The sequence below is a fragment of the Loxodonta africana genome, chromosome 9, assembly GCF_030014295.1.
Source record: "Loxodonta africana isolate mLoxAfr1 chromosome 9, mLoxAfr1.hap2, whole genome shotgun sequence".
Classification (NCBI taxonomy): Eukaryota; Metazoa; Chordata; class Mammalia; order Proboscidea; family Elephantidae; genus Loxodonta; species Loxodonta africana.
This window is the reverse complement of record NC_087350.1, coordinates 121,160,531-121,186,760: the sequence shown is the minus strand read 5'-3', so window position 1 is coordinate 121,186,760 and position 26,230 is coordinate 121,160,531. Positions and strand designations below refer to the sequence as shown.

The 26,230-nt window shown below is 61.2% G+C and overlaps 1 protein-coding gene across 5 annotated transcripts in view; it reads right to left on the bottom strand.

The window, feature by feature from the left end:
- Positions 1-2,160: 2,160 nt before the first annotated feature.
- Positions 2,161-26,230, bottom strand: part of NOTCH1 (notch receptor 1) — a 49,520-nt gene continuing 25,450 nt past the window's right edge. The window contains exons 8-33 of one of the 5 annotated variants that reach the window (XM_064290643.1): positions 26,075-26,188; positions 25,061-25,174; positions 24,591-24,824; positions 24,135-24,257; positions 23,358-23,550; positions 22,705-22,850; positions 22,330-22,443; positions 20,666-20,785; positions 20,176-20,328; positions 19,330-19,558; positions 18,280-18,481; positions 17,492-17,645; positions 17,220-17,404; positions 16,663-16,795; positions 16,150-16,407; positions 15,966-16,078; positions 15,098-15,669; positions 14,058-14,489; positions 13,337-13,485; positions 12,454-12,670; positions 11,956-12,043; positions 11,716-11,881; positions 10,714-11,009; positions 8,284-8,431; positions 8,105-8,202; positions 2,171-6,713 (exon numbers count right to left, since the gene is read on the bottom strand). In XM_064290643.1, coding sequence (XP_064146713.1) covers positions 5,208-6,713; positions 8,105-8,202; positions 8,284-8,431; positions 10,714-11,009; positions 11,716-11,881; positions 11,956-12,043; positions 12,454-12,670; positions 13,337-13,485; positions 14,058-14,489; positions 15,098-15,669; positions 15,966-16,078; positions 16,150-16,407; positions 16,663-16,795; positions 17,220-17,404; positions 17,492-17,645; positions 18,280-18,481; positions 19,330-19,558; positions 20,176-20,328; positions 20,666-20,785; positions 22,330-22,443; positions 22,705-22,850; positions 23,358-23,550; positions 24,135-24,257; positions 24,591-24,824; positions 25,061-25,174; positions 26,075-26,188 — 6,257 coding nt within the window. In that variant the 3' untranslated portion in view covers positions 2,171-5,207. Of the gene's footprint in view, positions 6,714-8,104; positions 8,203-8,283; positions 8,432-10,713; positions 11,010-11,715; positions 11,882-11,955; positions 12,044-12,453; positions 12,671-13,336; positions 13,486-14,057; positions 14,490-15,097; positions 15,670-15,965; positions 16,079-16,149; positions 16,408-16,662; positions 16,796-17,219; positions 17,405-17,491; positions 17,646-18,279; positions 18,482-19,329; positions 19,559-20,175; positions 20,329-20,665; positions 20,786-22,329; positions 22,444-22,704; positions 22,851-23,357; positions 23,551-24,134; positions 24,258-24,590; positions 24,825-25,060; positions 25,175-26,074; positions 26,189-26,230 lie in introns of all 5 variants that reach the window. The other 4 variants (XM_064290645.1, XM_064290644.1, XM_064290646.1 and 1 more) reach the window with 4 other exon arrangements.

The window sequence follows — 26,230 nt, the reverse complement described above, 5'->3', positions numbered from 1 at the left end:
TTTCACACTGAAAACACCATGGCTTGGGTCAGGTGCACCTTAGTTCTCAAAGTGATATCTTTGTTTTTTAACACTTTAAAGAGGTCTTTTACAGCAGGTTGGCCCAATGCAATGAGTCATTTGATTTCTTGACTGCTAGAAACAGTTGTGGGTGTTGATTGTGGATGCAAGTAAAATGAAGTCCTTGACAACTTCAATCTTTTCTCTGTTTATCATGATGTTGCTTATTGGTCCAGTTGTGAGGATTTCTGTTTTGTTTATGTTGAGGTGTAATCCATACTGAAGGCTGTAGTCTTTGATCTTCATCAGTAAGTGCTTCAAGTCCTCTTCACTTGCAGCAAGCAAGGTTGTGTCATCTGCACGATTCAGGTTGTTAATGAGTCTTCCTCCAATCCTGATGCCCCTTTCTTCTTCATACAGTCCAGCTTCTCGGATTATTTGCTCAGCATACAGATTGAATAGGTATGGTGAAAGGATACAACCCTGACACACACCTTTCCTGTCTTTAAACCATGCGGTATCCCCTTGCTCTGTCCAACCGGCTGCCTCTTGATCTGTGTAAAGGTTCCTCATGAGGACAATTAAGCGTTCTGGAATTCCCATTCTTTCCAATGTTATCCATAGTTTGTTATGATCCACACAGTCGAATGCCTTTGCCTAGTCAATAAAACACAGGTAAACATCCTTCTAGTATCCTCTGCTTTCAGCCAGGATCCATCTGACATCAGCAATGATATCCCTGGTTCCACGTCCCCTTCTGAATCCGGCCGGAGTTTCTGGCAGTTCCCTGCAGATGGACTGCTGCAGCTGCTTTTGAATGATCTTCATCACACTTGCGTGTGATACTAATGATTTCAATAATTCAATAATGATTCAATAATTTCCGCGTTCGGTTGGATCACCTTTCTTGGGAATAGGCATAAATGCAGAGCTCTTCCAGTCAGTTGGCCAGGAAGCTGTCTTCCCGATTTCTTGACATAGACGAGTGAGCACCTCCAGTGCTGCATCCGTTTGTTGAAACACCTCAATTGTTATTCCATCAATTCCTGGAGCCTTGTTTTTTGCCAGTGTCTTCTGTATTGTAGTATAGTGTCCATTGTTTACGTTGGACAATGGGTGCAATAGAGTTGTAGATATGTATTGATTCGTAGTAAACCATGAATCTATAGTAAATTATTGATTAAATTTTTGCTGTGTGGTCTAGGAATGGGCCCAAGTTCAAGGTTATGTGAGAGCATGGTCGGTGCCTCGCCTGTTTCTAAATTGTGTATCAAGCTCAGAGTATAGGCCTATCGGACAGTGCTGCTCCAGTTTACCCAAGAGGCCTTGGGGAGTTTTTCTTCTCCCAAAAGAAGATGGCCCCATCCGAGGCAGGGAGGGAGCTGGAGAGGTGGACAAGGCCCCCACTGACTTATGTGTTCTGAGCGTTGGAAGCTGCAAGCTGCCAGATCGCTGAGACCGTGGCACCCCAAGGAGGAACAGCATCTGGGGTACGTGGAGTGGTGCCTGGGCCAGCCCTGATCTAGGGCTCCTGGATACCTGAGCCCCAAGCTGGAGGCCTGTGGGGACTGGGCAGGGCTCTCCAAGGGTGGAAGCTGGCCGAGCCGGTTGACCCCCAGTGTGTTGTCCTGAAATGGGGGCAACTAGCTGGCGGGACAGAGTGGTCACATCGAGGTCTGTGGACAGCAGGCTTGGGACCATGGAACAAACACCCTGCCGGCCTTCTTTCCGGCTCCCAGGGCCTGTCTGGAGCCTCAGCCAACCCTTCAAAGCCAGGATGGGGGATCCTGTCACTGAGTCGGGGACTGAGAGTGAGCACCCCTTTGCCCCTCAGGACCCAAGCATCTGGGGCTGGCCTTGCCTGGCTCTTGGCGGAGGGCGGGGTACAGCCCGTGCTCCCTGCCTCCATAGGGGTGGGCACGTCTGTCCACGTTGGCTTTGCACTTTAGTCTGGGATTTCTGCTGTGAGGGCCAGGGCGATTCCCAGCACGCCCAGCTTAAAGATGAGAAGGTTGAGGCTCGGAGAGCCCTCCATCTCCTCTGCAGCCTTCACCAGCTGCTGGGCTCTGACGGCTCCAGGGAGCCAAGCAGTCCTCCTTCGTAAGGCCTATGAGCCCCCAGAGGCCAGTCTTCCCTGCTCTGTGGGGACCCCACAGTTCCAAAGAACTTCTTGGAAGTTCAAACACTGCTAGGAGCTCTTTAAAAAAGAAAGAATTATTGAGGGGAAATTCATATAACATAAAATTAACCATTTAAAGGTGAACGATTCATTGGCGCTTGGCACGTTCACGACATTGTACAACTTCCCTCCCTATCTGGTTCCAAAGTGCTTTCACCAGCCCAGAGAGGACCCTGTGCCCAGTAAGCAGTCCCCTGGCCCTGGCCACCACTAATCTACCTTCTGTTTGGGGTTATACCTGCCCAGACATTTCCTTAGATGGGAGGTCCCTGCCTACTTATTTCGCTCAGCATAAAGCGAGTTTCACCTGCTCCCTAGCTCCTGCCCATACGCCATTCCTCTTGGTGAGTAACAGCCTGTTGCGTGTGGACCACCAGGGGTTCATCCACTCGTCTGCTGACGGACACCTGGGTGTTCCCACTCTGGACTTCTGTGATTAGTGCTGCAGTGAACACTGGGGCACATGTGTCTGAGTCCCTGCTTTCCAGTCTTTTGGGGACACACACAGGAGTGGGACAGTGGGGTGCTAGGGGCTCTTTGGGCCACTCAGGCTGAGCCCACTCCCCCTGAAGACGAGCCACTTCCTCCCAAGGACAGTCACTGCTCCTAGAATCTCTTGTGTATTACCTGTCCATGTGCCAGCACTGGGCCGGCTGTGGAGGAAGCCCCAAACTTGGGAGGGGGTCTTTGGTTTCCACTTGTCTTGGACAGATGGAGGGGGACATGTGGCCCCCCTTTGTCACTCTAGCCTGAGACCACCTGCCTGCAGGCCCCAAAGGTGTGGGGCCAGGTAGAGACAGAGGCCTCGGGTGGGTGTCCAGGGCACAGGGAGGGGCAGGGTGACCCATGTGGGGGTGGCTGGCAGGGACAGGGCCCTTGCTCATGGTGCACCTGGTAAAGACAGCTACACCACACTGCCTCTGCGTCCCTACACCTCCGCATCCTTCACAGCACTGTCTCCACCCCCTGCCACCCCTACGCTGGCACTCCAGGCTCCCAGTGCCCTTCAGTCGGGTCGGGGCTCCTCTCTGCTCCCCACCCCACCACAGCAGGGCTCCAGGGATGGATCAGCAGGGCCTTCACTCCAAGGTAAGAGGGACCAGACCTAAGTCCGGTATCATGACAGTGTGGCCCCAGATTCTGAGAGGCCCTCTGAGACAAGCTGCCACCTACCCCTGCTGGGTCCCCACTTCCCTGCATGGGGGTGGCCCAAGGGGGCTGCAGGCTCTTGTTCTAGAACTTCTGAAGAGACAGCGCAGCCGGCCTCGGCACCCTCTGGCGGCCAGCGTGGGGCAGGTCAGGCCACCTCAGCAGAGAACAGCCCTCCCATGGAAAATGAGCCCAGGCCACAGCCAAGTTTAAAGAAATCTGGATGACCACTGGCGTCATTTTTATTGCAAATCAGTTAACAAAAGAAGGTGAAAAAAAAAAAACATCAATCACCTACAGTTTTCCATGTAGATAACTTTTTTAAAGTCTTCTTTTTCTGTAAACTACACTCTATTTTATAAAACATAGTAAGAATCAACACCTTGGGATGAGTCTGGTCGTGCCCACCGGGAATGGCTAGACATCACCTCACCAAGCCGAGGAGGCCCTGAGGAGGTGGGCCACACTGGAAGCCCCTTTCCTGTTGTGCTTGCTCTAAGGAGCTACTGTGCAGCAGCTGAAGTCACAGGGCCCGGGCTGCACGGGGCTGAGACGTGTTGACACCCTCGTCAGCGTGACACGCGGCAGACTCCCTCATTCAGATTTTTTAAACAAAATCCACCTTTAAAAATGTATTTACAGACATTTACTCTGCCACAGGCTTATACTTGATATTGCAAGAATATGCTCTGCCTGGCGAGCGTCCCTCCGAACCAGGAGGGGTAGCTCTGCCAGCAGGTTCCACACCACTCCAGGGGTCGCCTCCGCCGGGTGCCCCCGGAACCAACAGCTTCTGTGCACCCCAGGCTGGATACGGCCTTGGTGTGGGCTCTCTGGCAAGCTCCATATAAAGAATAGGAGCCAATCAAAGTCAGCTGCTAAGCCCGGGCCCAGACCGGGCCAGTCCACCATCCGCTGCACCTGGAGAACCTGCTGGAGATGAGGTGCAGGCCAGCAGGGATGCCCGGCAGGGATGGCCCGGTGGGTCAGCCGGCAGCGTCTTTCCCCAGCAATGGCTGGGGCTCCTCTGCGCGGGTCCAAGGCAGACTTCCCAGCTGACCTGTGCACTGACCTCTCCCCTATGATGTTTAAACGTCACACAGGGCAGGCGGGGGCTTCTGAAGAAACTAGGACTTGCAAGACCAGTGGACAACTACGTGATACTGAACCCGAAACAAAGATTCACGACTGGTACCCTGAAATGCACTCTCGGTGTACCCCAAGAAAACATCTTAAAAGCACATCTTAAAAAAAATCACTTAAAAACACCGAGTCATGCCAGCTACCTGACTTTACTTTAGGGGCCACCTCAGGCAGCCTACTTTGGGTGCACACGAGTCTGCGTGCCACAGGTACGGGAGGGCGGGCCTCCTTGTTCGTCACTAGCTGCAGGTGCTGCTGGGCGGGGCCTGGGGATGTGGCACAGGCCCTGGGGACCTTGGGAGCTTTTTGGACAAGGCTGGTTTAAACCTCCCTTCCTCCTACACATCATTTCTTTTTGGACTTTGAAAAAAGAAATCAATAAATAAATGGCATTTATAAATCACGAATCTTTGTTCATATTTTACAAACACACACAAAGCGTCTTTGTCCCAAGCGGAAGAAACATACTGAGAACTTGTTTACATTTACTTGGAGCCGATAAAAGTTCCTACCTGATGCCTAGAACACAGCACGTATAAATAAAAAGGCAGTGTTTCCATGTGAAACAAAAGTACATAAATAAATACTAAAAAAAAAAAAGGCTGAAATTCGTGTCGTCTTGATTTGTATAAAAACGTGGGTTTCTAGAAAGGCTCCGCAGGCCAGTGTCTGGCTGCACGCGCACAGCCCCGGCCGAGCTTGGGAGAGGAAGCCGAGGTCCCAGGGAGGCGGCTGTTTACTTGAACGCCTCTGGAATGTGGGCGATCTGGGACGGCAAACTGGTCGGGGGGCTGGAGATACCCTCGGACCAGTCAGAGATGTTGGAGTGCGGTGAGGAGCTGGACCACTGGTCGGGGGACTCGGGCGACGGTGTGAGGAACGGGTGCTCGGGCACCTGCAGCTGGTGGCTGGGCGTGTTGTCTGCAGGCGAGGAGGTGAAGCTGTGCTGGGAGGGTGGTGTCAGGAACTGGGCGGTGGTCAGGGGCGTCGCCAGCGAGGGCGGCAGCACCGTGGGCAGGACCGGGCCCTCCTGAGGCAGGATGGTGTGCACCGCCAGGCCACTGGGGCCCAGTGGCTGCACGTCTGCCTGGCTCGGCTCGCCGCCCAGGAAGCTCCGGCCCAAGTGGCCGTTGGCCGCCGAGCTCCCGCTGAGGTGTGGCTGTGGCTGTGGCGGCTGCAGGCGTTGCTGCATCTGTAAGTTTTGCGGCTGCGGCTGCGGCTGCATCTGCAGATTCGGCTGAGGCTGCGGCTGCTGCTGGACCTGCGGCAGTTGCTGGGCCGGCACCAGGTGTGGCTGGGTGGCCAGCCGCGAGTTGGGCAGCCCCTGGTAGCTTACCATCTGGGACACGGTGCCGGAGGAGAGGCCGCTGTGCAACGGGCCCATCACGCCATGCTGGAGGGCTGGCGCCTGTGGGGTCAGGGTGCCGGCCGCACCACGCAGCGGGGTGTACTGGCTCGGGACCCTGCTGTTCTGCAGCCGGGACAGCCACTCGCACTGCCCGCTCAGGCTGGCGGCTCCACCCACGGTGAAATTCATAGCGCCCCCCCCAGCGCCCATAGCGGTGCTGGTGCTGGAGGCCACCGGCAGGTGGGAGAGACGAGGTGGCCCGGCCTCGAAGGCTAGCCGGCCACCCCCGCCCAAGGCCGCCATCTCAGGCTTGGCCGCCATGTTCAGGTGCGCGAGGCCCAGGTGGGCGTCAGGCATGCCCGGCAGATGGTTGAGAGGCAGGGATGGGGACTGCTGGAACGGGGATGGCAGCAGGGGCGGGGAGGACACGTCTGACAGGTAGCCGTGGGGCGACTCGAGGGAGTCCACAGGCGAAAGCACGCTGGCGCCGTCCAGGAGGCAGCCCTTACCGTCCTGGGACTTCTTCCGCCGCGCCTTGAGGTCCTTGGCTTCTTTGCTGCCGCCGCCCCCACAGGCCAGGCCCTTGGTGCTGGGCTTGCGGGCCTTTTTGCCTGGCATGGCTGGCTTGAGGTTGCCCAGGTAGCCGTTCGGGGAGCAGAGCGGGGGCGAAAGGGTGGGCGCACCGCCCAGGCCGGCACCGGGCAGTGGAGGGCTGCGTACCAGGTTGTGCTCATCCAGTAGCCGCACAATGTCATGGTGCATGCGCTCCTGGGCAATGTCACGCGGCAGGCGGTCCATGTGGTCCGTGATGTCCCGGTTGGCAAAGTGGTCCAGCAGCACCTTGGCCGTCTCGTAGCTGCCCTCGCGGGCGGCCAAGAACAGGGGCGTCTCCTCCTGTGGGCACGGGCAATGAGGTAGCTGCACGGCTGCGGCACCCCACCACGGCTGGGCCCATCCTGACCCGCCCCAGGCTCCCCACATGCACCAGCCCAACCGAGCCCTTCCTGTAGGATCCTAGATTGAACATCAGCAATGCTTGACCTTTTGGGGGGTCACGAACCCCATGAGAACCCAAAACATAAAATGTTGCAGTGATTCCAGGCGTGTGGGGAGACTACTAGTCGGAATCAACTCAACAGCAATGGGTTTTTGGGTTTTTTTGGTGAGGCCCCGGGAGCCAGGCAGGGGCCCCCGTCCAGATGGCCCCAAGTGACCCTGCCATCTTAGCTTCTCTGGGTCTTGGCTTCGCGTCTCCAAGCGGACACACCACACATCCCCTCTGAGGCCACCACGTGGGGAGCGACAAAGTCCATAAGGGGCCTGTGGTACCTCCCTGGCACACACAAGGCCTTAGCTATGGCCACAGCCACGCCTGACCCCTTTCGCTGGTCCCACTGAATCTGGGCTCAGCCACTGCCAGGAGGTGGGGACCATGATCCTGGACCTACCACCTGGCACACATACTGAGAGACCCAGGAAACACTGGGGGACCCAGGTCCACAACTCCCCCATGCCCCCATTTCAGGGCGACCCCCTGGCTGACATGTGCAGTGGAGGTGGTGTCTGCGCTTGTGTGCCCCAACACCCAAGATGCCCTACAGTGAGTGTGTGGCAGCAGCGGGCTTCCAGAGACACGGGGGTGAGGGGGCCTTGCATTAGAATAGGGGCAGGGAGCACAGCACAGCTTCCTTAGCCACGTGTGAGCGAGACAGGCGTCTGTGTGGGGCAAAGGTCTGCTCACTTACACGAGGCCTAGATCATTGTGTGCCCACCCCCTGTGGAGCCACACTACCTGGCTACTGCTCCTCAACAGCTGAGGGGACCCGGTGAGGATGGCAGTGGCCTCTTGTCCACTGAGCAGGGAGGCCAGCCGGACCCTGTGCCTAACCTGTTTGTACCTCGGCATCTCACTGTGACCAGTGGGTCAGGGAGGACCCTCGCTGTATAAGCTAGCAAACTGAGGCAAGTCATTGAAGTCACTTGCTTGGGGTCCTACAACCAGGAGGTGGAGCTGGCTGGTGTGACTGGCCCCACCCTGTGAAACTGACCCTCTGCCCCTCAGCCCAGCCCCATGTGACCTCAGGCCCCCAACTCACATGACCTCGGCCCCCTGCCCACTATGCCCTGGCCCATATGGCCCAGGCACCCTGTGGTCTCAGCCCCCTGCCCCTTGTGGCCTAGCCCCATATGACCCAGGTACCCTGTGGCCTCAGGCTCCTGCCCCCTGCAGCCTGGCCCCTTATGACCCAGGCACCCCACAGCCTAGGCCCCCTGGCCCTGCCCACCTTGTTGTTCTGCATGTCCTTGTTGGCCCCATTCTTGAGGAGTACGACCGCGGCATCCACGTTGTTCACGGCGGCAGCCCAGTGCAGGGCCGACTTGCCTGCAGGAGCAGACCAAGGGCGCTGAGCAAAGCAGCCGTAGCCCACTGCTCCCACCATCCCGCCACAGCCGGGGCACTTACCCAGGTCGTCCGCGGCATTGACATCAGCATGTGAGTTGATGAGGTCCTCCAGCATACCCTCCACAGCCAGGCGGGCGGCCAGGATCAGCGGCGTGGTGCCGTCGTGCATACGGGCATCCAAGTCTGTGGCTCGGTTCCGGATCAGGATCTGGGTGGCGGCAGGGACTTAGGCAGGGCTTGGGACAACGATTGTTTTCCCAGTCCCAACGGCCTCGTCCCACCCAGACCAGCCCATGGGGACAGCAGGGGCCAAGCAGGCCTCGTGCGACCATCCACTCCCCCCAGGACAGAGCAGTGTGGTCAGGGCCCCCTAAGCACACACAGCGCAGCGGTGGGGAGGTGGGGGAGATGACTTTCTTGCCGATGCCACGCCCCCTGGGCACGCCAAGGCGGTTATTATGGGGGCCCTGTGTCACCGATGGAAACCCTGGTGGTGCAGTGGTTAAGAGCTACAGCTGCTAACCAAACGGTCAGCAGTTCAAATCCACCAAGTGCTCCTTGAAAACCCTATAAGACAGTTGTACTCTGTGCTACAGGATTGCTATGAGTTGGAATCTACTCGATGGCAACAGGTTTCGTTTTTTGGTTTGGTGTCACTGACACCAAAGGGGTCACATCTGCCGGCAGTGGGAAAAACAAGTGGCAAAGCACACCAAGCATGGTACATTCCTGCACAGCACCATGGGAATTTACGCCAGGCGGCCAGGAGGGTGCCAGGGCTGCCTCAGGGTGCTCTGACCTCCCTCTCTCAAGGCTCATCTCAATTTCCAATTTCTATACGGTGGCAGCCAGTCACTTGAGTTAAAAATTGTCTGAAAACTAAAAGCTCTGCGTGACTCCCCGTAAGTGCGCATCCATACAGACGGGGCTGTGCAGGTGGGGCTGGGGACGGTCTGGGTGTGTATATCTGTGCAGACGGGGCTGTGCAGGTGGGGCTGGGGACGGTCTGGGTGTGTATATCTGTGCAGGTGGGGCTGGGGATGGCCTGGGTGTGTATATCTGTGCAGGTGGGGCTGTGCAGAGCAGGGCTGGGGACGGTCTGGGTGTGTATATCTGTGCAGGTGGGGCTGTGCAGAGCAGGGCTGGGGACGGTCTGGGTGTGTATATCTGTGCAGGTGGGGCTGGGGATGGCCTGGGTGTGTATATCTGTGCAGACGGGGCTGTGCAGGTGGGGCTGGGGACGGTCTGGGTGTGTATATCTGTGCAGGTGGGGCTGTGCAGAGCAGGGCTGGGGATGGCCTGGGTGTGTATATCTGTGCAGGTGGGGCTGTGCAGAGCAGGGCTGGGGACGGTCTGGGTGTGTATATCTGTGCAGGTGGGGCTGGGGACGGTCTGGGTGTGTATATCTGTGCAGGTGGGGCTGTGCAGAGCAGGGCTGGGGATGGCCTGGGTGTGTGTATCTGTGCAGGTGGGGCTGTGCAGAGCAGGGCTGGGGACGGTCTGGGTGTGTATCTGTGCAGGTGGGGCTGGGGATGGTCTGGGTGTGTATATCTGTGCAGGTGGGGCTGGGGACGGCCTGGGTGCGAACATCCACACAGACTGGACTGCGCAGAGTGGGGCTGGGGACGGCCTGGGAGTCAGCAGCAGGGCAGTGGCTGGGAAAAGCAGCCTCTGCTGGGACTCCCTGGAGACGAGGGCATCCAAATCCCTCCATCTGCCCGCACGGGCTCCCAGCAAGCCAGGGCCCCAGGTGTGCAGGCAGCACAGCCTTTAAACCTTCCTTTCACTGCCTCCGGCAGCGCCTCAAGCCACGGCCGCTGCTTCCAGGGGAGGGGTAAGGAGGCCCGAGTGCCAAGGCCACAGGGGGCCGCTGTTGGGGGAGCTGAGACTGAGGGCCATCCCTGAGACTGGGGCCATCTGGGGCAGGGTGGCGACCTCACTGCAGGCTCCCCAGATCCTTGCAGCACCACCTCAGGCCTGGCTTTCCCGAGAGGACACCGGCTAGGTGGGTGTTAGCATCCACAAAAGTTATGTGGTGGGCCTAACCCTGTACCTGTGAAGGTAATTCTATTTGGAAACCTTTGTTTTCTTTTGTCACGTTAACGAGGGCACACAAGGTACGCTGGGTGCTAAATCTAACCCCTTCTGAGTGGTATATCATGAGAGCGGAGCAGACAGATGCAGGGAAAGGCCAAGCGACAGTGGACACAGTTCACCCACGAGTAGCAGAGGAAGCCCGAGGATTGTGGCAGCCCTCAGAAACCAGCACAGAGACTGCTGAAGGAAAAGACAAGGCCAACACCCTGAACTGGACGGAGTCCCCAGAGCTGCCAAACAATACACATCTGTTCCTCAAGGCCGCTCACGTGATGGCTGTCTCAGGACACTAAGAGACCAGGCAGGGCACTCCCTGAGCCTTGCCACCCGCCAGGGAGCAGAGGTGTAGGATGGATGGGTAGTGTAGCATGGCTCCCGCTTTACCATGCTCACCTGGAAGACACCCTGTGCGTCGGCAGACACGGCAGCATGCAGCGGGGTCCGCCCCATGTTGTCCTGGATGTTGGCGTCGGCACTGGCCTCCAGCAGACGCTTGGCAGCGTCAGAGCGTGAGTAGCGGGCGGCCAGGTGCAGGGCGGTCTCACCAGTGCGGTCGGTCTGGTTGTGCAGGCTGGCGCCCTGATAGATGAAGTCTGAGATGACAGCCGGTGCGTCCTCCTCCTCTTCGCTGTTTCCCGTCTCCAGGCCCCCTCCGCTGCAGGAGGCGATCATGAGGGGCGTGAAGCCATCTGCAGGAGGGACAGAGATGGGACGGCTCAATCGGGACAGCCGTGTACACCCTTGCCTGACTGCGGCCTCTAGGGATGGACCACAGGCCCAAGCTGGTCTGGTGGCCAAGTGGACACATGGCCCAGCGCACGCAGCCCCCCTGCAGCCACACTGTGTGGACCTCACTGCTTTGCTTCCTGAGCTGCAAAGACCATTCAGTGGCCAACTGCTTGGAGGACGGCAGCGTAACCACACTGAGCTAGGGAGAGGCCTTTGGGAAAGAAATTCGCGGGCAGCGTGACCTGGAGGGTCGCTGGGGAGGGAGGCAGTGGGAACACAGGATGATCTACTTTCTGTGCCACTCAGAGTGGGAAACACCCAGAGGACCAGAATGCCCTGCTCTCCCTCACAGTGCTCAGCTCCCAGAGACTGGTCCCACTGGGCTTGGAGGGGAAGGTGCGAGGCCAGCCATAGGGTCAGGGAAGAGCAGGTTGCTGAACCCCTGGGCAGGGGAGGGGAGGCCAGTGGGTGGTTCGGTAGAAAGTATGGTATATGGATGGATGTGGGTGGACAGGTGGGTGGGTGGTAGTAGGGTGATGGGTGGGGGGAAGGGTGGCGGGTGGGTAGGGGTGGGTGGACACGTGGTGGGTGGCAATAGGGCGGTGGGTGGGGGAAGGGTGGTGGGTGAGCAGGTGGGGGTGGGCAGGCGGCAGGAGTGGTGCTCACCAGGCCCTCGGACGTTGACGTCCATGCAGTCAGCGTCGACCTCGCCTTGGGGTGGCGTTGGGGCCATGGAAGACACACGCAGGTCGGCAGCATCCAGGTGCTGCTGAGTCCACTGCCTGTGGTCTGTCTGGTCGTCCAGGTCAGGCAGGACCACCTGCTCTTCAAACTACGGGGCAGAAAGCCACGTCAGCCAGGCCCAGCTGGGCGGGTGCGCGGGGAGCAGCGGGCATCCCAACTTACCCGGAACTGCTTGGTGTCCAGGTCATCGTCCCCCCACTCATTCTGGTTGTCATCCATGAGAGCGCCATCCGAGACATTCTTCAGAGGCCTGGGGGCAGGGTGGGGTGAGACTGAGAGGATACTAGAAAACACCCCCAAGGCATGGGGGCTCCATGGGACTGGGCGGGGGGCAGGCCCTGATGGAGAGTGACCAGGTCTCCTGAAATATGCTGAAGGACCATAGGTCGTAGGGGGTAGTCCATGGTGGTGGTGGGGAGGACTAGGTCCTCTCAGGCCATGCAGCGGGGGCGCCCACGGGTCTGTGGGCGACCAGGTTCCACCTGTGCCATACTGTGTGGGGCAGGCCCTGATAGTGGAGTGATTAGGTCCCCCCAGAATTTGTGGGTCTGAGACGGCAGGCCTTGGTATGTGTCGGGGGTATGCTGAGGGTGGGGGGACCCATGGGTCTGCGGGGGGCAGCCTCCTGATGTGGGGATCCTGCCCCACACTCCCACTTACTTGAGGCCCACGGAATCCTCCCCGAGGGGCTCCCGCCGCTTCTTCTTGCTGGCCTCCGACACCTTGAAGCCCTCGGGGAACCAGAGCTGGCCGTGCTGCCGCCGACGCTTTCGGGAGAGTAGCACCCCACAGCCCACGAAGATGAGCAGCACAAAGGCCGCCGCAGCCACGTACATGAAGTGCAGCGGTGCGGGCGCCGGCGGCTCCACGCTCTCACCTACGGGTACAGGGGCCGCCGGCCGGCGCCCGGGCATCAGGCTCCGACTCCACGGCCGGGCGCGGCAGACTGGATCTGCGGCTGGGTGCCTCTCTGCTCTCCCATCCCGCCCCCCAAAATAAGGTCATTTTCTGCGCGGTTAATCAGAATTGCAAACTATCGCTAAATTCTCTCCTGCAGGCCGACTCTATCTGGAGACAGCGTTCGCCCTTCTGCTTTACGGAGAGGGATTAGCCAACTTCAAATCACTGCGCTCTCATCGAGCTGTTAAGACAAAGGATTTAGGGGGATTTTCGAGATACAAACTTCAACACTTCACATGACACCGATCAATTCTTCCCCCTCTCTCTCGCTCTCTTTTAGAAAAAGCTATAATGATTTTGAAATAATACCCAACAAAGAGAAGTCGTGGAAAGGGGTGGGAGAGAGCACGACTCCCACATGCAGGCAGATATTCGTCCCCCTGGCCAGGTGACACATGCCAAAGGGAGTTCCAGGGGGCTCCCCTGAACTCCAGTGGCACTCTGTGCCCCAGATGGTGACAAGCACGGACGGCAGCGGCATCTGGGGAGTGGGAGACGTAACCCTGCCCACAGACTCTTGCCGATCACGAGTAGGGAGCTGCCATGGAACCTAGTGGGGCGGGGGTGCTCAGGGTCCACTCACTCTGCACAGCTTCGATCTTGTAAGGGATGTTGAGGCTGCCCAGCGAGGCGAGTGCCCCCAGGAAGGCGGCCACGTCTGTGGCACTTTGGAAGCACTGGGAGGACAACTGAACGCACTGCCGGTTGTCGATCTCCAGGTACACGATGGACCTGCGGGGGCACCTGGGTCAGAGCCCTCCCCAGGACGTCCCGAGGGGGCAGCGGGCCGGGACTGGACGGGGAGGGCTTGGAGGCAGCTGTCCCACTACTCTGGGCACACAAGGTGCTCACTGCGAATGCCCCTCCTCAGGGGTGCTTCCAGGCCCAGCCCAGCCCCGCTCTGTGGCTCCCTTGGTGCCATGAGCCCCCCTTCTTCATCATGGAAGGACAGACGCCAGGGCCCTGGATCTCTGGGGAGCTGTGCCGGCCCCAGCTGTGGACCCTTCCGCAACACTCCCTACGCCACCTTCAGCCAGAACAAAGCGGACGTGTCGACCACCATGTGCTCACCAATGGTGTACATGTCAGTGCCAGTGGGGCTGGTGGCGGGCAGGGTTTCAAACCCCACTGGACAAAGGGACAAAGTGTAGTGCGCAGCAGGGAGAGTGGGGTCCTTGGGGCCAACACCTGGGGCTGCGTCTGCCCTCACCTGTGCTAGGCCCTGGGCGGGTCCCAGGTCCTGCCAGAACCTCAGTCTCTTTTACTACAAAGCAAGGAGAACACGACCGAGACAGGTCACTCACCCGCGGACGTCCATGGGGTCCAGCTCCCTGCGCCGGCGCCCACCCCTGCTGCCAGGCAGCAGTGCGGCCTGCACCTGGCCCAGCAGGGCGTGGGGCGCGGCGGCCCAGCCCTCCGCGGCCCGCTTGATGGGGTGCTTGCGCAGCTCCTCCTCGCGGCCATAGTACGGGAAGATCATGTGCTCGCCACGCGCGTCGCGCCTGAAGACCACGTTGGTGTGCAGCAGGCGGCTGAGCTCGCGCAGGAAGTGGAAGGAATTGTTGCGCAGCTCTTCTGGTGGCATTAGCACCACCACCACCAGCGTGCCAGCCGCCAGCCTCTCGGGCACGCGCTCCGCGCAGTCCAGCCCGTCCCACTCACACTCTGCGTTGTTGCAGCCTTGGTCGCAGTGCCCGTCGCCGAAGTGGTCTTTGCAGTACTGGTCGTACAGCGGACTGTGGGCGGGGCAGGCGCTCAGACCTGGCCGTGCCGCCTGCCTGGCGCCTCCCTGCAGCCCAGCCAGGGCCGCTGGGCACCTCCACCCGCTGCCCTGCCCTCCTGCGGTCACACCGCTGGTCAGGGTCTGCCTCCCACGCTGCTCGAAAGCCAGCTCCAGGGCCTTGCTCTCCTGTCTCCATTCCTGTCTCCCAGCCTCCGGCCACTAGGTTCCCTGACCCAAGCCAGCCCCATCCTTACTTACACTGGCCTCCCCTACCCCATCCCACCCAACACTCGCCTGCACCCGTCTGGCCCTGTGCTCACTTGCATCCCCCGCCCCAATCCCACGCTCATTTCACTGTCCCCCCATCCCATCCCGTGCTCGCTTGCACCCCTCATCCCACACCACACTCACTTGCATCCCCCTGACCCACCCCACCTTCACTTACACTGGCCTCCCCGCCTCGTCCTGCCCCACCTCCCGTCCTGCCCTGCGCTCACTTGCACCCTCATCCTGTCCTGTCCCACACTAACTTGCACCCCCTGTCCCGCCCTGCGCTCACCTGCACACCTCATCCCTCCCCGTGCTCAGCTGCACCCCCATCCCGCCCTGCCTTACACTCACTTGCACTGGCCCCCGCTGCCCTGGCAGTCAAAGCCGTCAAACAGGCAGCTGTCGGAGTTGCACTGGGCATCGCAGCGGCCGTCACTAAAGTACTTCCAGCACTGCAGCGAACGTGAGCAGTTCTTCCAGGGGTCGTCGAAGTTGAGGGAGCAGTCCCCACCGTCCCAGCCGCACGCGTGGTTGTTGCAGGTGACGCTGCAGACCTTGTTGCCGGCGTCAGCATGGCACTCGGGGATCTCACAGGCCTCATCGATCTGCGGTGGGGTGATGTCGCGCCCGGCGCCACCCCCAAAGCTGTAGTCCAAGATGTGGCAGTAGAGCCCGTTGAACTTGGCGGGGCACAGGCAGCGGTAGAAAGGGCTCTCGGACGTGGGCTCACAGGTGCCCTGGTTGTAGCAGGGGTTGCTGCCTAGGCAGGGGCTGCTGGCCGGGAACTGGCACTCAGGGCCGGTGAAAGGGCTCAGGCACAGGCAGGTGGGGCTGCGTGGGCCTGACAGGCAGGTGCCACCGTTGAGGCAGCGCAGGCTGCCACAGGTGCGCGCGTCGTTCTCACAGGTGGCGCCCTCAAAGCCCTGGGGGGGGGGATGCAGGGAGTCAGGGTGGTTCCTGGGGGCCACGAGCCTCAGCCTAGTCCTGTGGCCGGCTGCCCTCCCTCCAGCTGCAAAGCCCTCAAGGGGACCTGGGATGGCAGGGAAAGAGTGGAAATCCCGGCCCCATACCAGCTTGTGTGCTCTGCACAGCCCCTCAGAGGCCTGGGCTCTGGCCCCCTTGGGCCTCCCAAGAGCAGGTCAGTCACGAGACCATGCTGCAGTGTGGGGTGGCAGCGTAGGGGCTGGGGATCCCTGCCCGCCTGAGCCGCGGCACCTACCGCAGGGCATTTGCAGATGAAGCCACGGGCGGTGTTGGAAGCCACGGCACAGGTGCCTCCGTTTTTGCAGGGCTTGCCCTTACAGCCATTGATGACTGACTCGCAGCGGCGTCCTGGGTGGGGAGGGGTTGTGAGGAGCTGCTCTGGGGCCGCGCTCCCCCCACCCCGTGGCCCAGGCACCCACCAGTGTAGCCGGGCCGGCACTCGCAGTGGAAGGCATTGACGCGCTGCACGCAGTTCTGGGTGCCGCGGGTGTCACAGGGGTTGGACAGGCACTCGTTGACGTCACCCTCGCAGCGTTCGCCCACAAAGCCAGGTGGGCAGATGCAGCTGTAGCCGCCCACCTGGTCCACGCAGGTGCCGTTGTTGAAGCACTTAGGGCTCCGCGTACCTGGCTCCACAGCCGGGATGCAGTCATCCACGTTGATCTCACAGTGCACGCCTGCAGACCAGTGCCATCAGGGCCATGGGGTGGAGGGCGTCCCCAAGTGCCCCTCCTGGTCCCATTGGCCACGGGCAGGCCTGGGCCACATGGGTGCTCAGGAAAGACAGGGTGATAATGGGGGTGGAGGCCGAGCACCACATATCCCACCTGGCCAGGACACCCCTCCTCAAGCCTCTACTCAGCCCTATGCCCCCCTGGCTGGTCTACCGCCGGCTCTCCTGGGCCTGTGCCCCGCCCCCACGCCGCCCTCACCCTGTGTGCCCCGAGGGCAGGAGCACTTGTAGGTGTTGGTGAGGTCGATGCAGGTGCCCCCATTCTGGCACGGGCGGGACAGGCACTCGTTGATCTCCTCGGAGCAGTTCACCCCGTGGTAGCCAGCTACACACTGCATAGGAGACGTGGGGTCAGCAGTGACAGGGCACAGTACCCACCCCTACACGCAGGTGGATGGCACTACATCAGCTGCCTCCTGCCCGGCAAAGCCTCACATTGGCTAGGAGACCTGTGAAGCCAAGAGGCACTGCCCAGGGTAGACGCTAGGACCTGTCCTGTGGGACGGGGTGGCCCCAGGGCAGGCCTCAGTGGAGCCCAGGCACAATGTAGGGGAGGGAAACATGGTCCCAAACTTCAGCATACACCCCCTCCAAGAACCCCACAAGCCACCTCCTCCAGGCAGTCCTCCAGAAGCCCTGCCTGGCTCTCCAGTACCAGAACAGCCAGATTTGTGTCTGCAGGTTTACTGTTCCCTGCTCTGCCGCTGCTCAAAACCATGCTGGCCGAGCGACAGACAGGCAGGGTGTGCCGCCCACCTCGCAGGAGTAGCCACCCAGGTAGTCGGTGCAGGTGGCTCCGTTCTGGCAGGGGCTGGGCGAGCACTCGTCCACCTGATCCTCACAGTAGCTGCCGGTGTAGCCGGGCTGGCAGCGGCAGTGGTGGGTGTTGCCCGTGTCCATGCACAGCCCCCCGTGCTGGCACAGGTGGGTGACGTCGACCTCTGCGGAGCGCATGGGGGCGGTGAGGCTGGGCTTGCCCCCGGGCCCCGCACCCCCAGCCCGGCCGAGACACACCCCAGGGCCATCACCTTGCTGCCGCGCAGCCACCTCACAGGACACGCTGGGTACGTCGCAGTAGAGGCCAGTCCAGCCACTGTGGCAGTCGCAGTGGTACAGTGTGTTGGCCTGCCAGCACTTGCCGCCATTCTTGCAAGGCGAGGAGTCGCACCAGTGTACCAGGCTCTGGAGGAGGTGGCTGCTGTAAGGCGGGTGCCTGGCTCCAGCGGCATTGGAGCCACAGCACCCTACTGAGGCCGGCTCCCACCAGGGCGGCCTTCTGGACGCACCTACCAGGTAGCGCGGGGCACATGCCCACGGGGGGCCTCAAGCCCAGGTAGGCCTCTACTCCTCAGAGGGGGAAACTGAGGCCGTGCACCTCCCCCTCACTGTGCCAAGTGGCCTGGGCTGGGGGTCTTGCACTCTTAGGGCAGGGCGGACCACCCACCCGCTGCCTTTCCTTGAAGGAAGGTTGGTCTCGGAGTAAGAAACTTTATCGCGAACTTTTTATCATTGAGGCCTCAGGCGGAACCTTCAACGGATGGTGCTTTTTGATGCTTTCGCGTATTTTCTTCATGAACACTGACTTCAGCTGTTTGTCACTCATCTCCTGCCCTCGATCTGCAGACACCTGTCACCTGCCCTGCAGACCTGCCTTGTCGCCTTTCCCCACTCTGATCCTAGAGGACAGCTCAGCCCAGGCACAGGGCTCCCATCTCCTCAAGTGTGGCCTGTCCCCCACCTGTGAGGCAGTGGCCCCCACCTGGGCTGCCCCACCCCGGGCTGTCTCACCTGGGCTACCCCACCTGGGCTGTCTCACCTGGCAGTTGAGGCCAGTGTAGCCCTGAGGGCAGGTGCACTTATAGGTGCCATAGCTGTCCTGGCAGGTTCCGCCGTGCAGACAGGGTCGTGAGTCACACTCGTTGATGTCATGCTGGCAGTAGCTGCCCGTGAAGCCAGGTGGACATAGGCAGGTGAAGGAGCTGATGCCATCCACACACGTGCCGCCGTTGAAGCAGGAGCTGAGGGACAGGGTAGCAGGCAGGATGAGCAGAGGCACAGCCCCTGAGGCCCTGCGGCTCTCAGTCCCCACCTGAGCAGGCTCCTCCAGGCCACCATCTCTGCCTCAGGCCCAGACTGTGGCCACTTACAGGGCTCAACCTGCCTGACCCCAGGGAGGCCCCCAACCCAGTGCCTGGGACCTCAGGCCCACACACCATATCGCACACCCCGCCTCTGCCTTCTTCATAATTAAGAAGCGCTTAACAACACAGGAAACCCTGGTGGTTAAAAGCTACAGCTGCTAACCAAGAGGCTGGCAGTTCCAATCCACCAGGCACTCCTTGGAAACCACATGGGGCAGTTCTACTCTGTCCAATAGGGTCGCTATGAGTCTGAATCAACTCGATGGTGGTGGGTTTGACTTTTTGTTTTTCTCACAACATGAAGGAGCAGGGTACTTAGGTAAAGAGGAACTGGAAACTGCATAGAAACGAGGAATGAGATTGACACTGAACATCGAGCTTCCTGGCAGCCAAAACAAAAAGGGAAATAAAATGAGTGGCGAAGCACTTGTCTGATGGAAGGTGGCACAGCAGCTCTTCAGGATAAACCACCATGCTTTGGTTCTAAGGCACAGGAGGCCTGAGCCACTACAGCCCTTTGAGGAGGGACATGGAAACACGAAGAACAACGCTTGGACTTGACTCAGCACTGAGGGCCATCAGGCAGACACCCTGCCTGGTGCACCAGGTTGCCAGCACACTGGGTGCAGCCCCTGTGCTCCCTCCCAGGACTGGCCGCTCTCCTCCTGCCACCACACCTCTGGTGGCCTCGAGCCCGGGACCGCCCTGCACGGCGCAGCGCCCACCTCTCGGTGCAGTCAGGCGTGTTATCCTCGCAGTGGATCCCGCTGAAGCCGGCAGGGCAAGTGCACGTATAGCTGTCAACGCAGTCCGTGCAGTTGGCGCCGTTGCGGCAGGGGTTGCTGGCGCACTCGTTGATGTCCTCCTCACAGAAGGTGCCCTGGAAGCCCGGCAGGCAGTCGCAGAAGGCTGCATTGATGCCATCCGTGCAGGAGCCACCATTGTGGCACGGGTCTGGGGGGACGGAGGGCGGGCCTGAGGGCGTGTACCAGCCATGCTAGAGGCAGACCGAGGCTGACACGCGGCACGCCCCCACGGCAACAAAGGTGCTTGGCTCAGGAGGCCCTTTGCCCGCAAGCTGTGCCTTCTGCCTCCCTGCACACAGGGTTTGTGCTCACCTAGGGCTCCCACCCCCCCCACAGGGCTTGACCACCAGACAAATCAGTTAGTTCCATCACAGTCTGTGCTCACCACGTGACCCCAGACAAGACATGCAATGTCTCCAGACCTCAGCTTCTATCTGCGGACCAGGTGGGGGGGCTGGCACCCTCCACCCTGAGGGTGACCAAGCATCCCCGCCAGGCACTGCACTACCATTCTACACAACTGTCTTGTGGCAGGGACCAGAGGTGCCACTGCCCTGAGCCACCCAGCTGGGATGTGCCTGGACGGACCTGAAGCTGGGCAGTCTGGCTCCAGGATCTTCCGGGAACCACCCTGCTTGGCCATGCTGGGGGGACCACCTCTCTGACCCTTCTTCCAGGCTGCACTGGTGGATGGAGCCGGGGCCTGGTTCTTCCACTTCTGTTCGCCCCACGCCACAGCCACCCCCCATTCGCAGGCTCACTCACTCGGCCGGCAGTCGTCAATGTCTGTCTCACAGTTGCGTCCGGTATAGCCTGCCAGGCAGTGGCAGCGGTAGCCACCATTGGTGTTCTGGCAGGAGGCGCTGTGCCGGCACGGGCTCTTCACACACTCATTGATGTCGATCTCACACGTCTGCCCTGTGGGGGCGAAGGGGGTCGTGCTGTCACCAAGGCTTGGCCCCCTATGCCTCTGTGCCCCCTGGAGAGGCCCCTCAGCCCTTGCGGACACATGGAAGAAGGGTGCCATGTCTTCGATGTTGCCATCTCTCACTTTTGGGCCAAGAAGGTTCAGGATGGAACGGCCCTCCCTCCAAGCGGTTCCTGATTCTAGAAGCTCCGTGGCTCGCTCAGTACCCACCTGCTCATTTCCAAAGATGGGTGCTCCTTCCTCCTGCCTGCAGCCTCCCTGGGACCCCACCCTATCCAGCTCCCCCCAGGATGTGGCCGAGCGAGGGCCACAGAGCAAGCCGCCCACCTTGCCAGCCTGTGGGACAGACGCAGGAGAAGCTCTCGTAGTCCTCAGACTCTCTGCACTCGCCACCATTCCTGCAGGGGCTGGGGGCACACGGGGCCAGCACCACCTCACACGTGGCTCCTGGGAGCAGAGAAACACACGGTGAAGCCTGGGCTGAGGGTCTGCTTGTCCGTGCGTCATCAGACACCTTCAGGGCCTCACCAGAGGCAGGTGGACCCAGTGTGAGCTCCTGGCTCATCTGAAGCCCCAGTGCGGGAAGAAGAGTGGAACGAAGGTGCAGGGGCTGCAGACGGACCCAACACCAAGCTTCCAAATTACCACTCACTCCCCACAGGCTGGGCCTGGCCTGAACCTGCCGCAGCTCGGGGAACAAGGGCTGAGCTGGGCTCATGGCACGGCGGGGCCAGCCTGGGCACCCTCCACTTGGCTGGGGACCGTGTTACCTTGGGGTTCGCCATTGGGGAGCCCTGGCCAGGGAAGGGGCCTGGCTGACACGCCTCATGGGAACGAGGGCAAGCAGGGCTGCCTTTTTTCCATTCCCCCGGATGGTGGTTTCCTGTTTACAGCCCCAGGGCTGGTCAGGAAGCAAGGAAGCACTATCGTCCTTGTCACCACTATCTCCCCGGCCGGCCCTGCCATTTTCCATGGCCTTTCTTTCTATCGGTTTCCACAATGACCCGGGCAGGCAGGAAATTCGCCAGAGTTTCCGACAATTGTGCAAGGGGAAGCAGGAAGCCGGCAGACAGGAAGCAGTCAGCACAGGGCGCCCCACCCGCAGGCCCTCAGGGCTGAGACAGCGTAAGGCTGGGGCTTGGGTGAGCCCGAGCAAGGAGGCCCTGGGTGGCCGCAGGAGAGGAAACCCAGGCCCCTGGCATCATCAAAGAAAGCTCAGCTCTGGCCACGGCCGCCCAGCCTTATGGGGACCCCAGGGCAAGTGCCCCTGCCCACCTGGTCCGGGCCCTTGAGGCAGTACCCTCTGCCGCTTCCCGGAGAATCCGGAGGCCCTGGAGGCAGCGGAGACTGCTCTTCTTCACTACTCCATATCCTCTCTTCCCAGGAGGGGACCACTCCCAAGATCCCTTGGCCAGCCAATGGCCGGGTGGGCTGCCCTCCACACCCAGCCTGGACAGATGGTGCCTCGTTCCCTCACACCAAGAGGGGGCCCCTATCAGAGGGACCTTCAGCCCGGCCGATAGAGGGGAGGGCACTGGGCCCCAGAGGCCACAGCCAGGTAGATGGCAGGCGGGCGTGGACACCGGGCAGGGGTTCGAGCCTTACCTCCCCTCCTCCCAGGCAGCCTCCCCAAATACAGCACTGGGGACACATTTACATTGCAAATGATCTCACTCTAACCTGAAGCGTGAATTTCACCAGAGGTGTACTTTCTCTTCTGTGAGATCTACCACCCTACCCCTGGGTGTGGGCCAAATAGAACGGCTGGGCCTAAGGCTCAAGGCCTGGAGAAAGCCTTCAAAATGCTTGCTGAGGGAACACAGACAAGGCTCAGCCCACGTTTCTCGGCCCCTGAACTTGACCCCCGAGGCCACACCCGGCCATCGGCCCCCAGCCCCAGCCCCAGGCCCCCGGCTCCCTCACCCGTGTAGGGCAGCAGGCAGTTGCACGTGTAGCCCCCAGCCCCAGCCCCAGGCCCCCGGCTCCCTCACCCGTGTAGGGCAGCAGGCAGTTGCACGTGTAGCCGGCCACGTCATCGATGCATGTGCCCTGGTTCAGACACGGGTTGGATGCGCACTCGTTGATGTTGGTCTGGCAGTTGGGGCCTGGAGAGGAGTACTGGTCAGTGTGTCCACCCCAGTGCCTGCTCCCCACCCTCACCCGCCTTGTCTATTGGACGGTCCTGGACTGAGCAGGGGCCTGGGCGTTGACCCCAGGGCCCGGCATCACGGGGGTGGATTAAAAAGAGGCTGGGATTGGGGGGACGGGCAACCGGACAATGCTGTGGGGTCACGCTTGGAGACTTGTGTCTCGGTCCCAGGCCTCGTGGTCCCCCACCGACGCAGGGAGACCCCCAGGCCACCCACCGCTGAAGCCCTCCCGGCATGTGCACACATAGCCGCTGGTCATGTCCTTGCAGGTGCCACCATTGACGCAGGGGTTGGACTCGCACTCATTGTTGTTGATGTCACAGTTGGCCCCACTCCAGCCAGCGTCACAGTCACACTTGTACCTGGGGAGTGTCAGCACCATGGCTCGAACGCGGCCCTGACTGTGCAGGCTGGGCACCCAGCAACCCCAGCCCCACCACCACCCTACAGACTAACAGCATGGAGGCACTGGTCCACTCTGACCCTCAGAACTTCCTCGTTCGAGTAGGGCAGCAGTGCTCACCTTGCCCAAGGCTGCGGCAAAGGTTCGGTCCCATTAGATCTGGACCAGCCTAGGGCAGTGAGGGGAGTGCTGTGCAGGCTGGGAGTCACTCCCTCGATTAACCTCACATCAAGGACTTCCGTCCGGTGGAAAGAGGGTCAGGTGGTCCCTGCCACTTAAACAGCCCATCTGGGCACATGGCAGTGCCTGAAACACCAGCTGCCATTACCATGCTATGTGTGTTTCGGGGGCTATTTGAGGCCGGCCTTCCGGGTAGACACCGTGCCCAGGACTATGGGGGCAAGGGCAGGGCCGGGCACAGTTGTGGTCCAGTGTGAGCCGAGTGCCCGTGGCTGCCCCGGCGTACCCGTTGAGCCCATCCCGGCAGGCACCGTGGATGCAGGGGTTGCTGCCACACTCGTTGACCTCTGACAGGCAGGTGGGGTCGTGGTAGCCCTCGGGGCAGCGGCAAGTGAAGCTATTGATGCCGTCCTCACAGGTGCCCCCATTGTGACAGGGGTTCCCCGCACACTCGTCGATGTTGATGTTGCACATACTCCCTGGGGCGACAGGGAAGGGGGCACTCAGACCAAAGGCGGGGGGGGTGCCTGAGAGCCAGGCGGAGAGGCTCTGACCTCTGAGCCTCAGCCTTCCCATCCGTTAGCCCAGGGCCGATACCGCCTCCCCTGGGTCCTTCCCAGAGTAAACCAGAAAAGCAGGCCATGTGCATGACAGCGGGCCGCATGACCACAGCGGCCCCGGGGCAGGGGAGGGCACCATTAGCCTGAGTAATGAGGACCAGGCCCAGAGAGGCCACTAAGCGGCTCCAGGTGGGCGGGCGGTAGCAGAGCGGAATCTGAACCCCAGGTGTGGCCTTGGAGCACCTGCCCTGCCGCCACCTGGTCAGCTGCCAGGCCAGCCCATGGTCTCTGCTGTGGCTGGACAAGGCCAGCAACTCGACAGCTGGACAGCCGGCCTGCACCACTCCCACCCGTGGCCCCAGTCACCCCAGAGCCTCCCCCAGACCTGGCCCACCCCGGCCCCTGGGGCCACCGCTGACCTCTCCTCTGAGCACAGCCTCGCCGCGCATCAGGGCTGCAGCCAGGGACAGAGCCTCCCCTCCTCGCCCTCAGCCAGCCCTCACCTGAAGGCTCACCTGTGTAGCCAGGCTCGCACGCACACTCGTAGCCGTCGATCTTGTCCAGGCAGGTGCCCGAGTCGCAGGGGTTGCTGGCACAGTCGTCTAGATTGACCTCACAGTTGGGCCCTGGGAGGGGTAGCAGTGGGGTCAGTGCCCACCCTTCTGGCCCACCTGCCACCTGGCCCTGCACCTGCGGTCTCCTTGAGGCTGAGATCAGCACCCACCCACGCGCCAGCCCCACACCTGAGGTCCCCTTGAGGCTGGGGTCAGCACCCACCCACCTGCCAGCCCCACATCTGAGGTCCCCTTGAGGCTGAGGTCAGCACCCACCCACCTGCCAGCCCCATACCTGAGGTCTCCTTGAGGCTGAGGTAAGCACCCACCCACCTGCCACCCGGCCCTGCACCTGAGATCCCCTTAAGGTTAGGGTCAGCACCCATCCACCCGCCAGCCCCACACCTGAGGTCCCCTTGAGGCAGAGGCACAAGTAGGCATTGTCGCGGTCCTGGCAGGTGCCCCCATGGCGGCAGGGCTGGCTATGGCACTCGTTGATGTTGGTCTCGCAGCGGTGGCCCGTATAGCCAGGCCGGCAGACGCAGGTGAAGGTGGCAATGCCATCCTTGCAGGAGCCGTAGTGGCAGGGGTCTGGGTCACACTCATCGATGTCCACCTCGCAGTGGCTGCCTGTGTAGCCTGGGGCACAGGAGCAGGAGGCTCACAGCCGCCCATCCCACAGGCGGCCACCCCCCACTCAGGTGCCGCGGCCCGAGTCGCTGCGCTCTGGGCTAGGGGACAGGGTGTCTCCTATGTGGGGTCAGCACGCTGTGCTGGATTCAGTGTCCCAGGTCTCCTGCCCCCCTCACTCCCCTGAGGCAGGACATCCTGTCCCGCATCCCCTGCTCCGGCCCTGACGGGGCGCCTGGCCGCACCTTCCGTGCACACGCAGGTGTACGTGTTGGGCCCGTCCAGGCACTTGGCGCCGTTCTTGCAGGGCGTGCTGGCACACTCATCCACGTCATACTGGCACAAGTGCCCCGTGAAGCCTGTGGTTGGGGGGCCTGGTCAGAAGGGTCTGCTCTCTCACCACCCGTGCTGAGCTTGGGGTTCGCAGAACCCACCAGGGCACCAGCGTCCACACCCCCCCCCCCAATTTCCTTCTCACCCCCTTCAGCTCCCATCCTTGGGAGCAAACCCCTTCCCCACCTGCTGCCAGGCAGGCCGCACCCCTCATTTCAACAGAAGGGCCTTTCCCAAGGACTCCTGGTTGCTATGGTGACAGCCATGGGCTCTGTGGATGACCCCTGTGTGTCTGGGGCAGCAGACCCACATCTCTGGCGGCCAGGGGCTGCAGCGACGATGCATTCCCTGGCCCGCCCCAGCGACACCTTTTCATTCAAGCCCCGCTGTCCCGGGTGTGTCCTCCCGGCCCCTGCAGGCCCAGTTGCGCCCCAGCTATCTGGTTTGCCCCCTGTGTGGCCATAGGGCTAGCATGTCATTGGGCTGGGCAGCAGGGGCTACACACTGGTGGGCCGACTAGGTCTCCTCCCCAGCTTGCCCCATGGGGTCTAGGAGCATACTGCCCTCCCAGGGAACCAACAGAGGCTCTGATGGAGGGCTGCAGCCTGGCCATCCACCAGGAGGGTATGCTGGCTAGGCCCCTCCCACACGCGGGGCACACACCCAGGAGGACACCCTGCCCACTTGCTCCTGGCCTCCTGTCCTGCACAGCTCCACCCTTAGGAAGTGAGGGTCTCTGCAGGCCCAGGCACCCCTCAGGCACCCCTCCTCCATGGACAGTGAGCTCCAGCCACACTTTCAGAGAGCTCCAGCCGCCCCGTCTGGGGACGCATGGGGAGCAGTGGGCCATGGTGGGCAGCGCACCGGGTATGCAGGACATGGCAGTAGACACACTGGGGTGCTGTGGGCCATGGCAGGGGCCTCACCAGTGGGGCACTCGCAGTGGAACTCATTGATCTTGTCTAGGCAGCGGCCATTGTGCAGGCAAGGGCTGCTGGCGCACTCGTCCGTGTTGAGCTCACAGTAGACGCCCTCGTAGCCTGGGGAGGGAGACAGTGAGATGGCAAAGGCTCCCAGCCTGG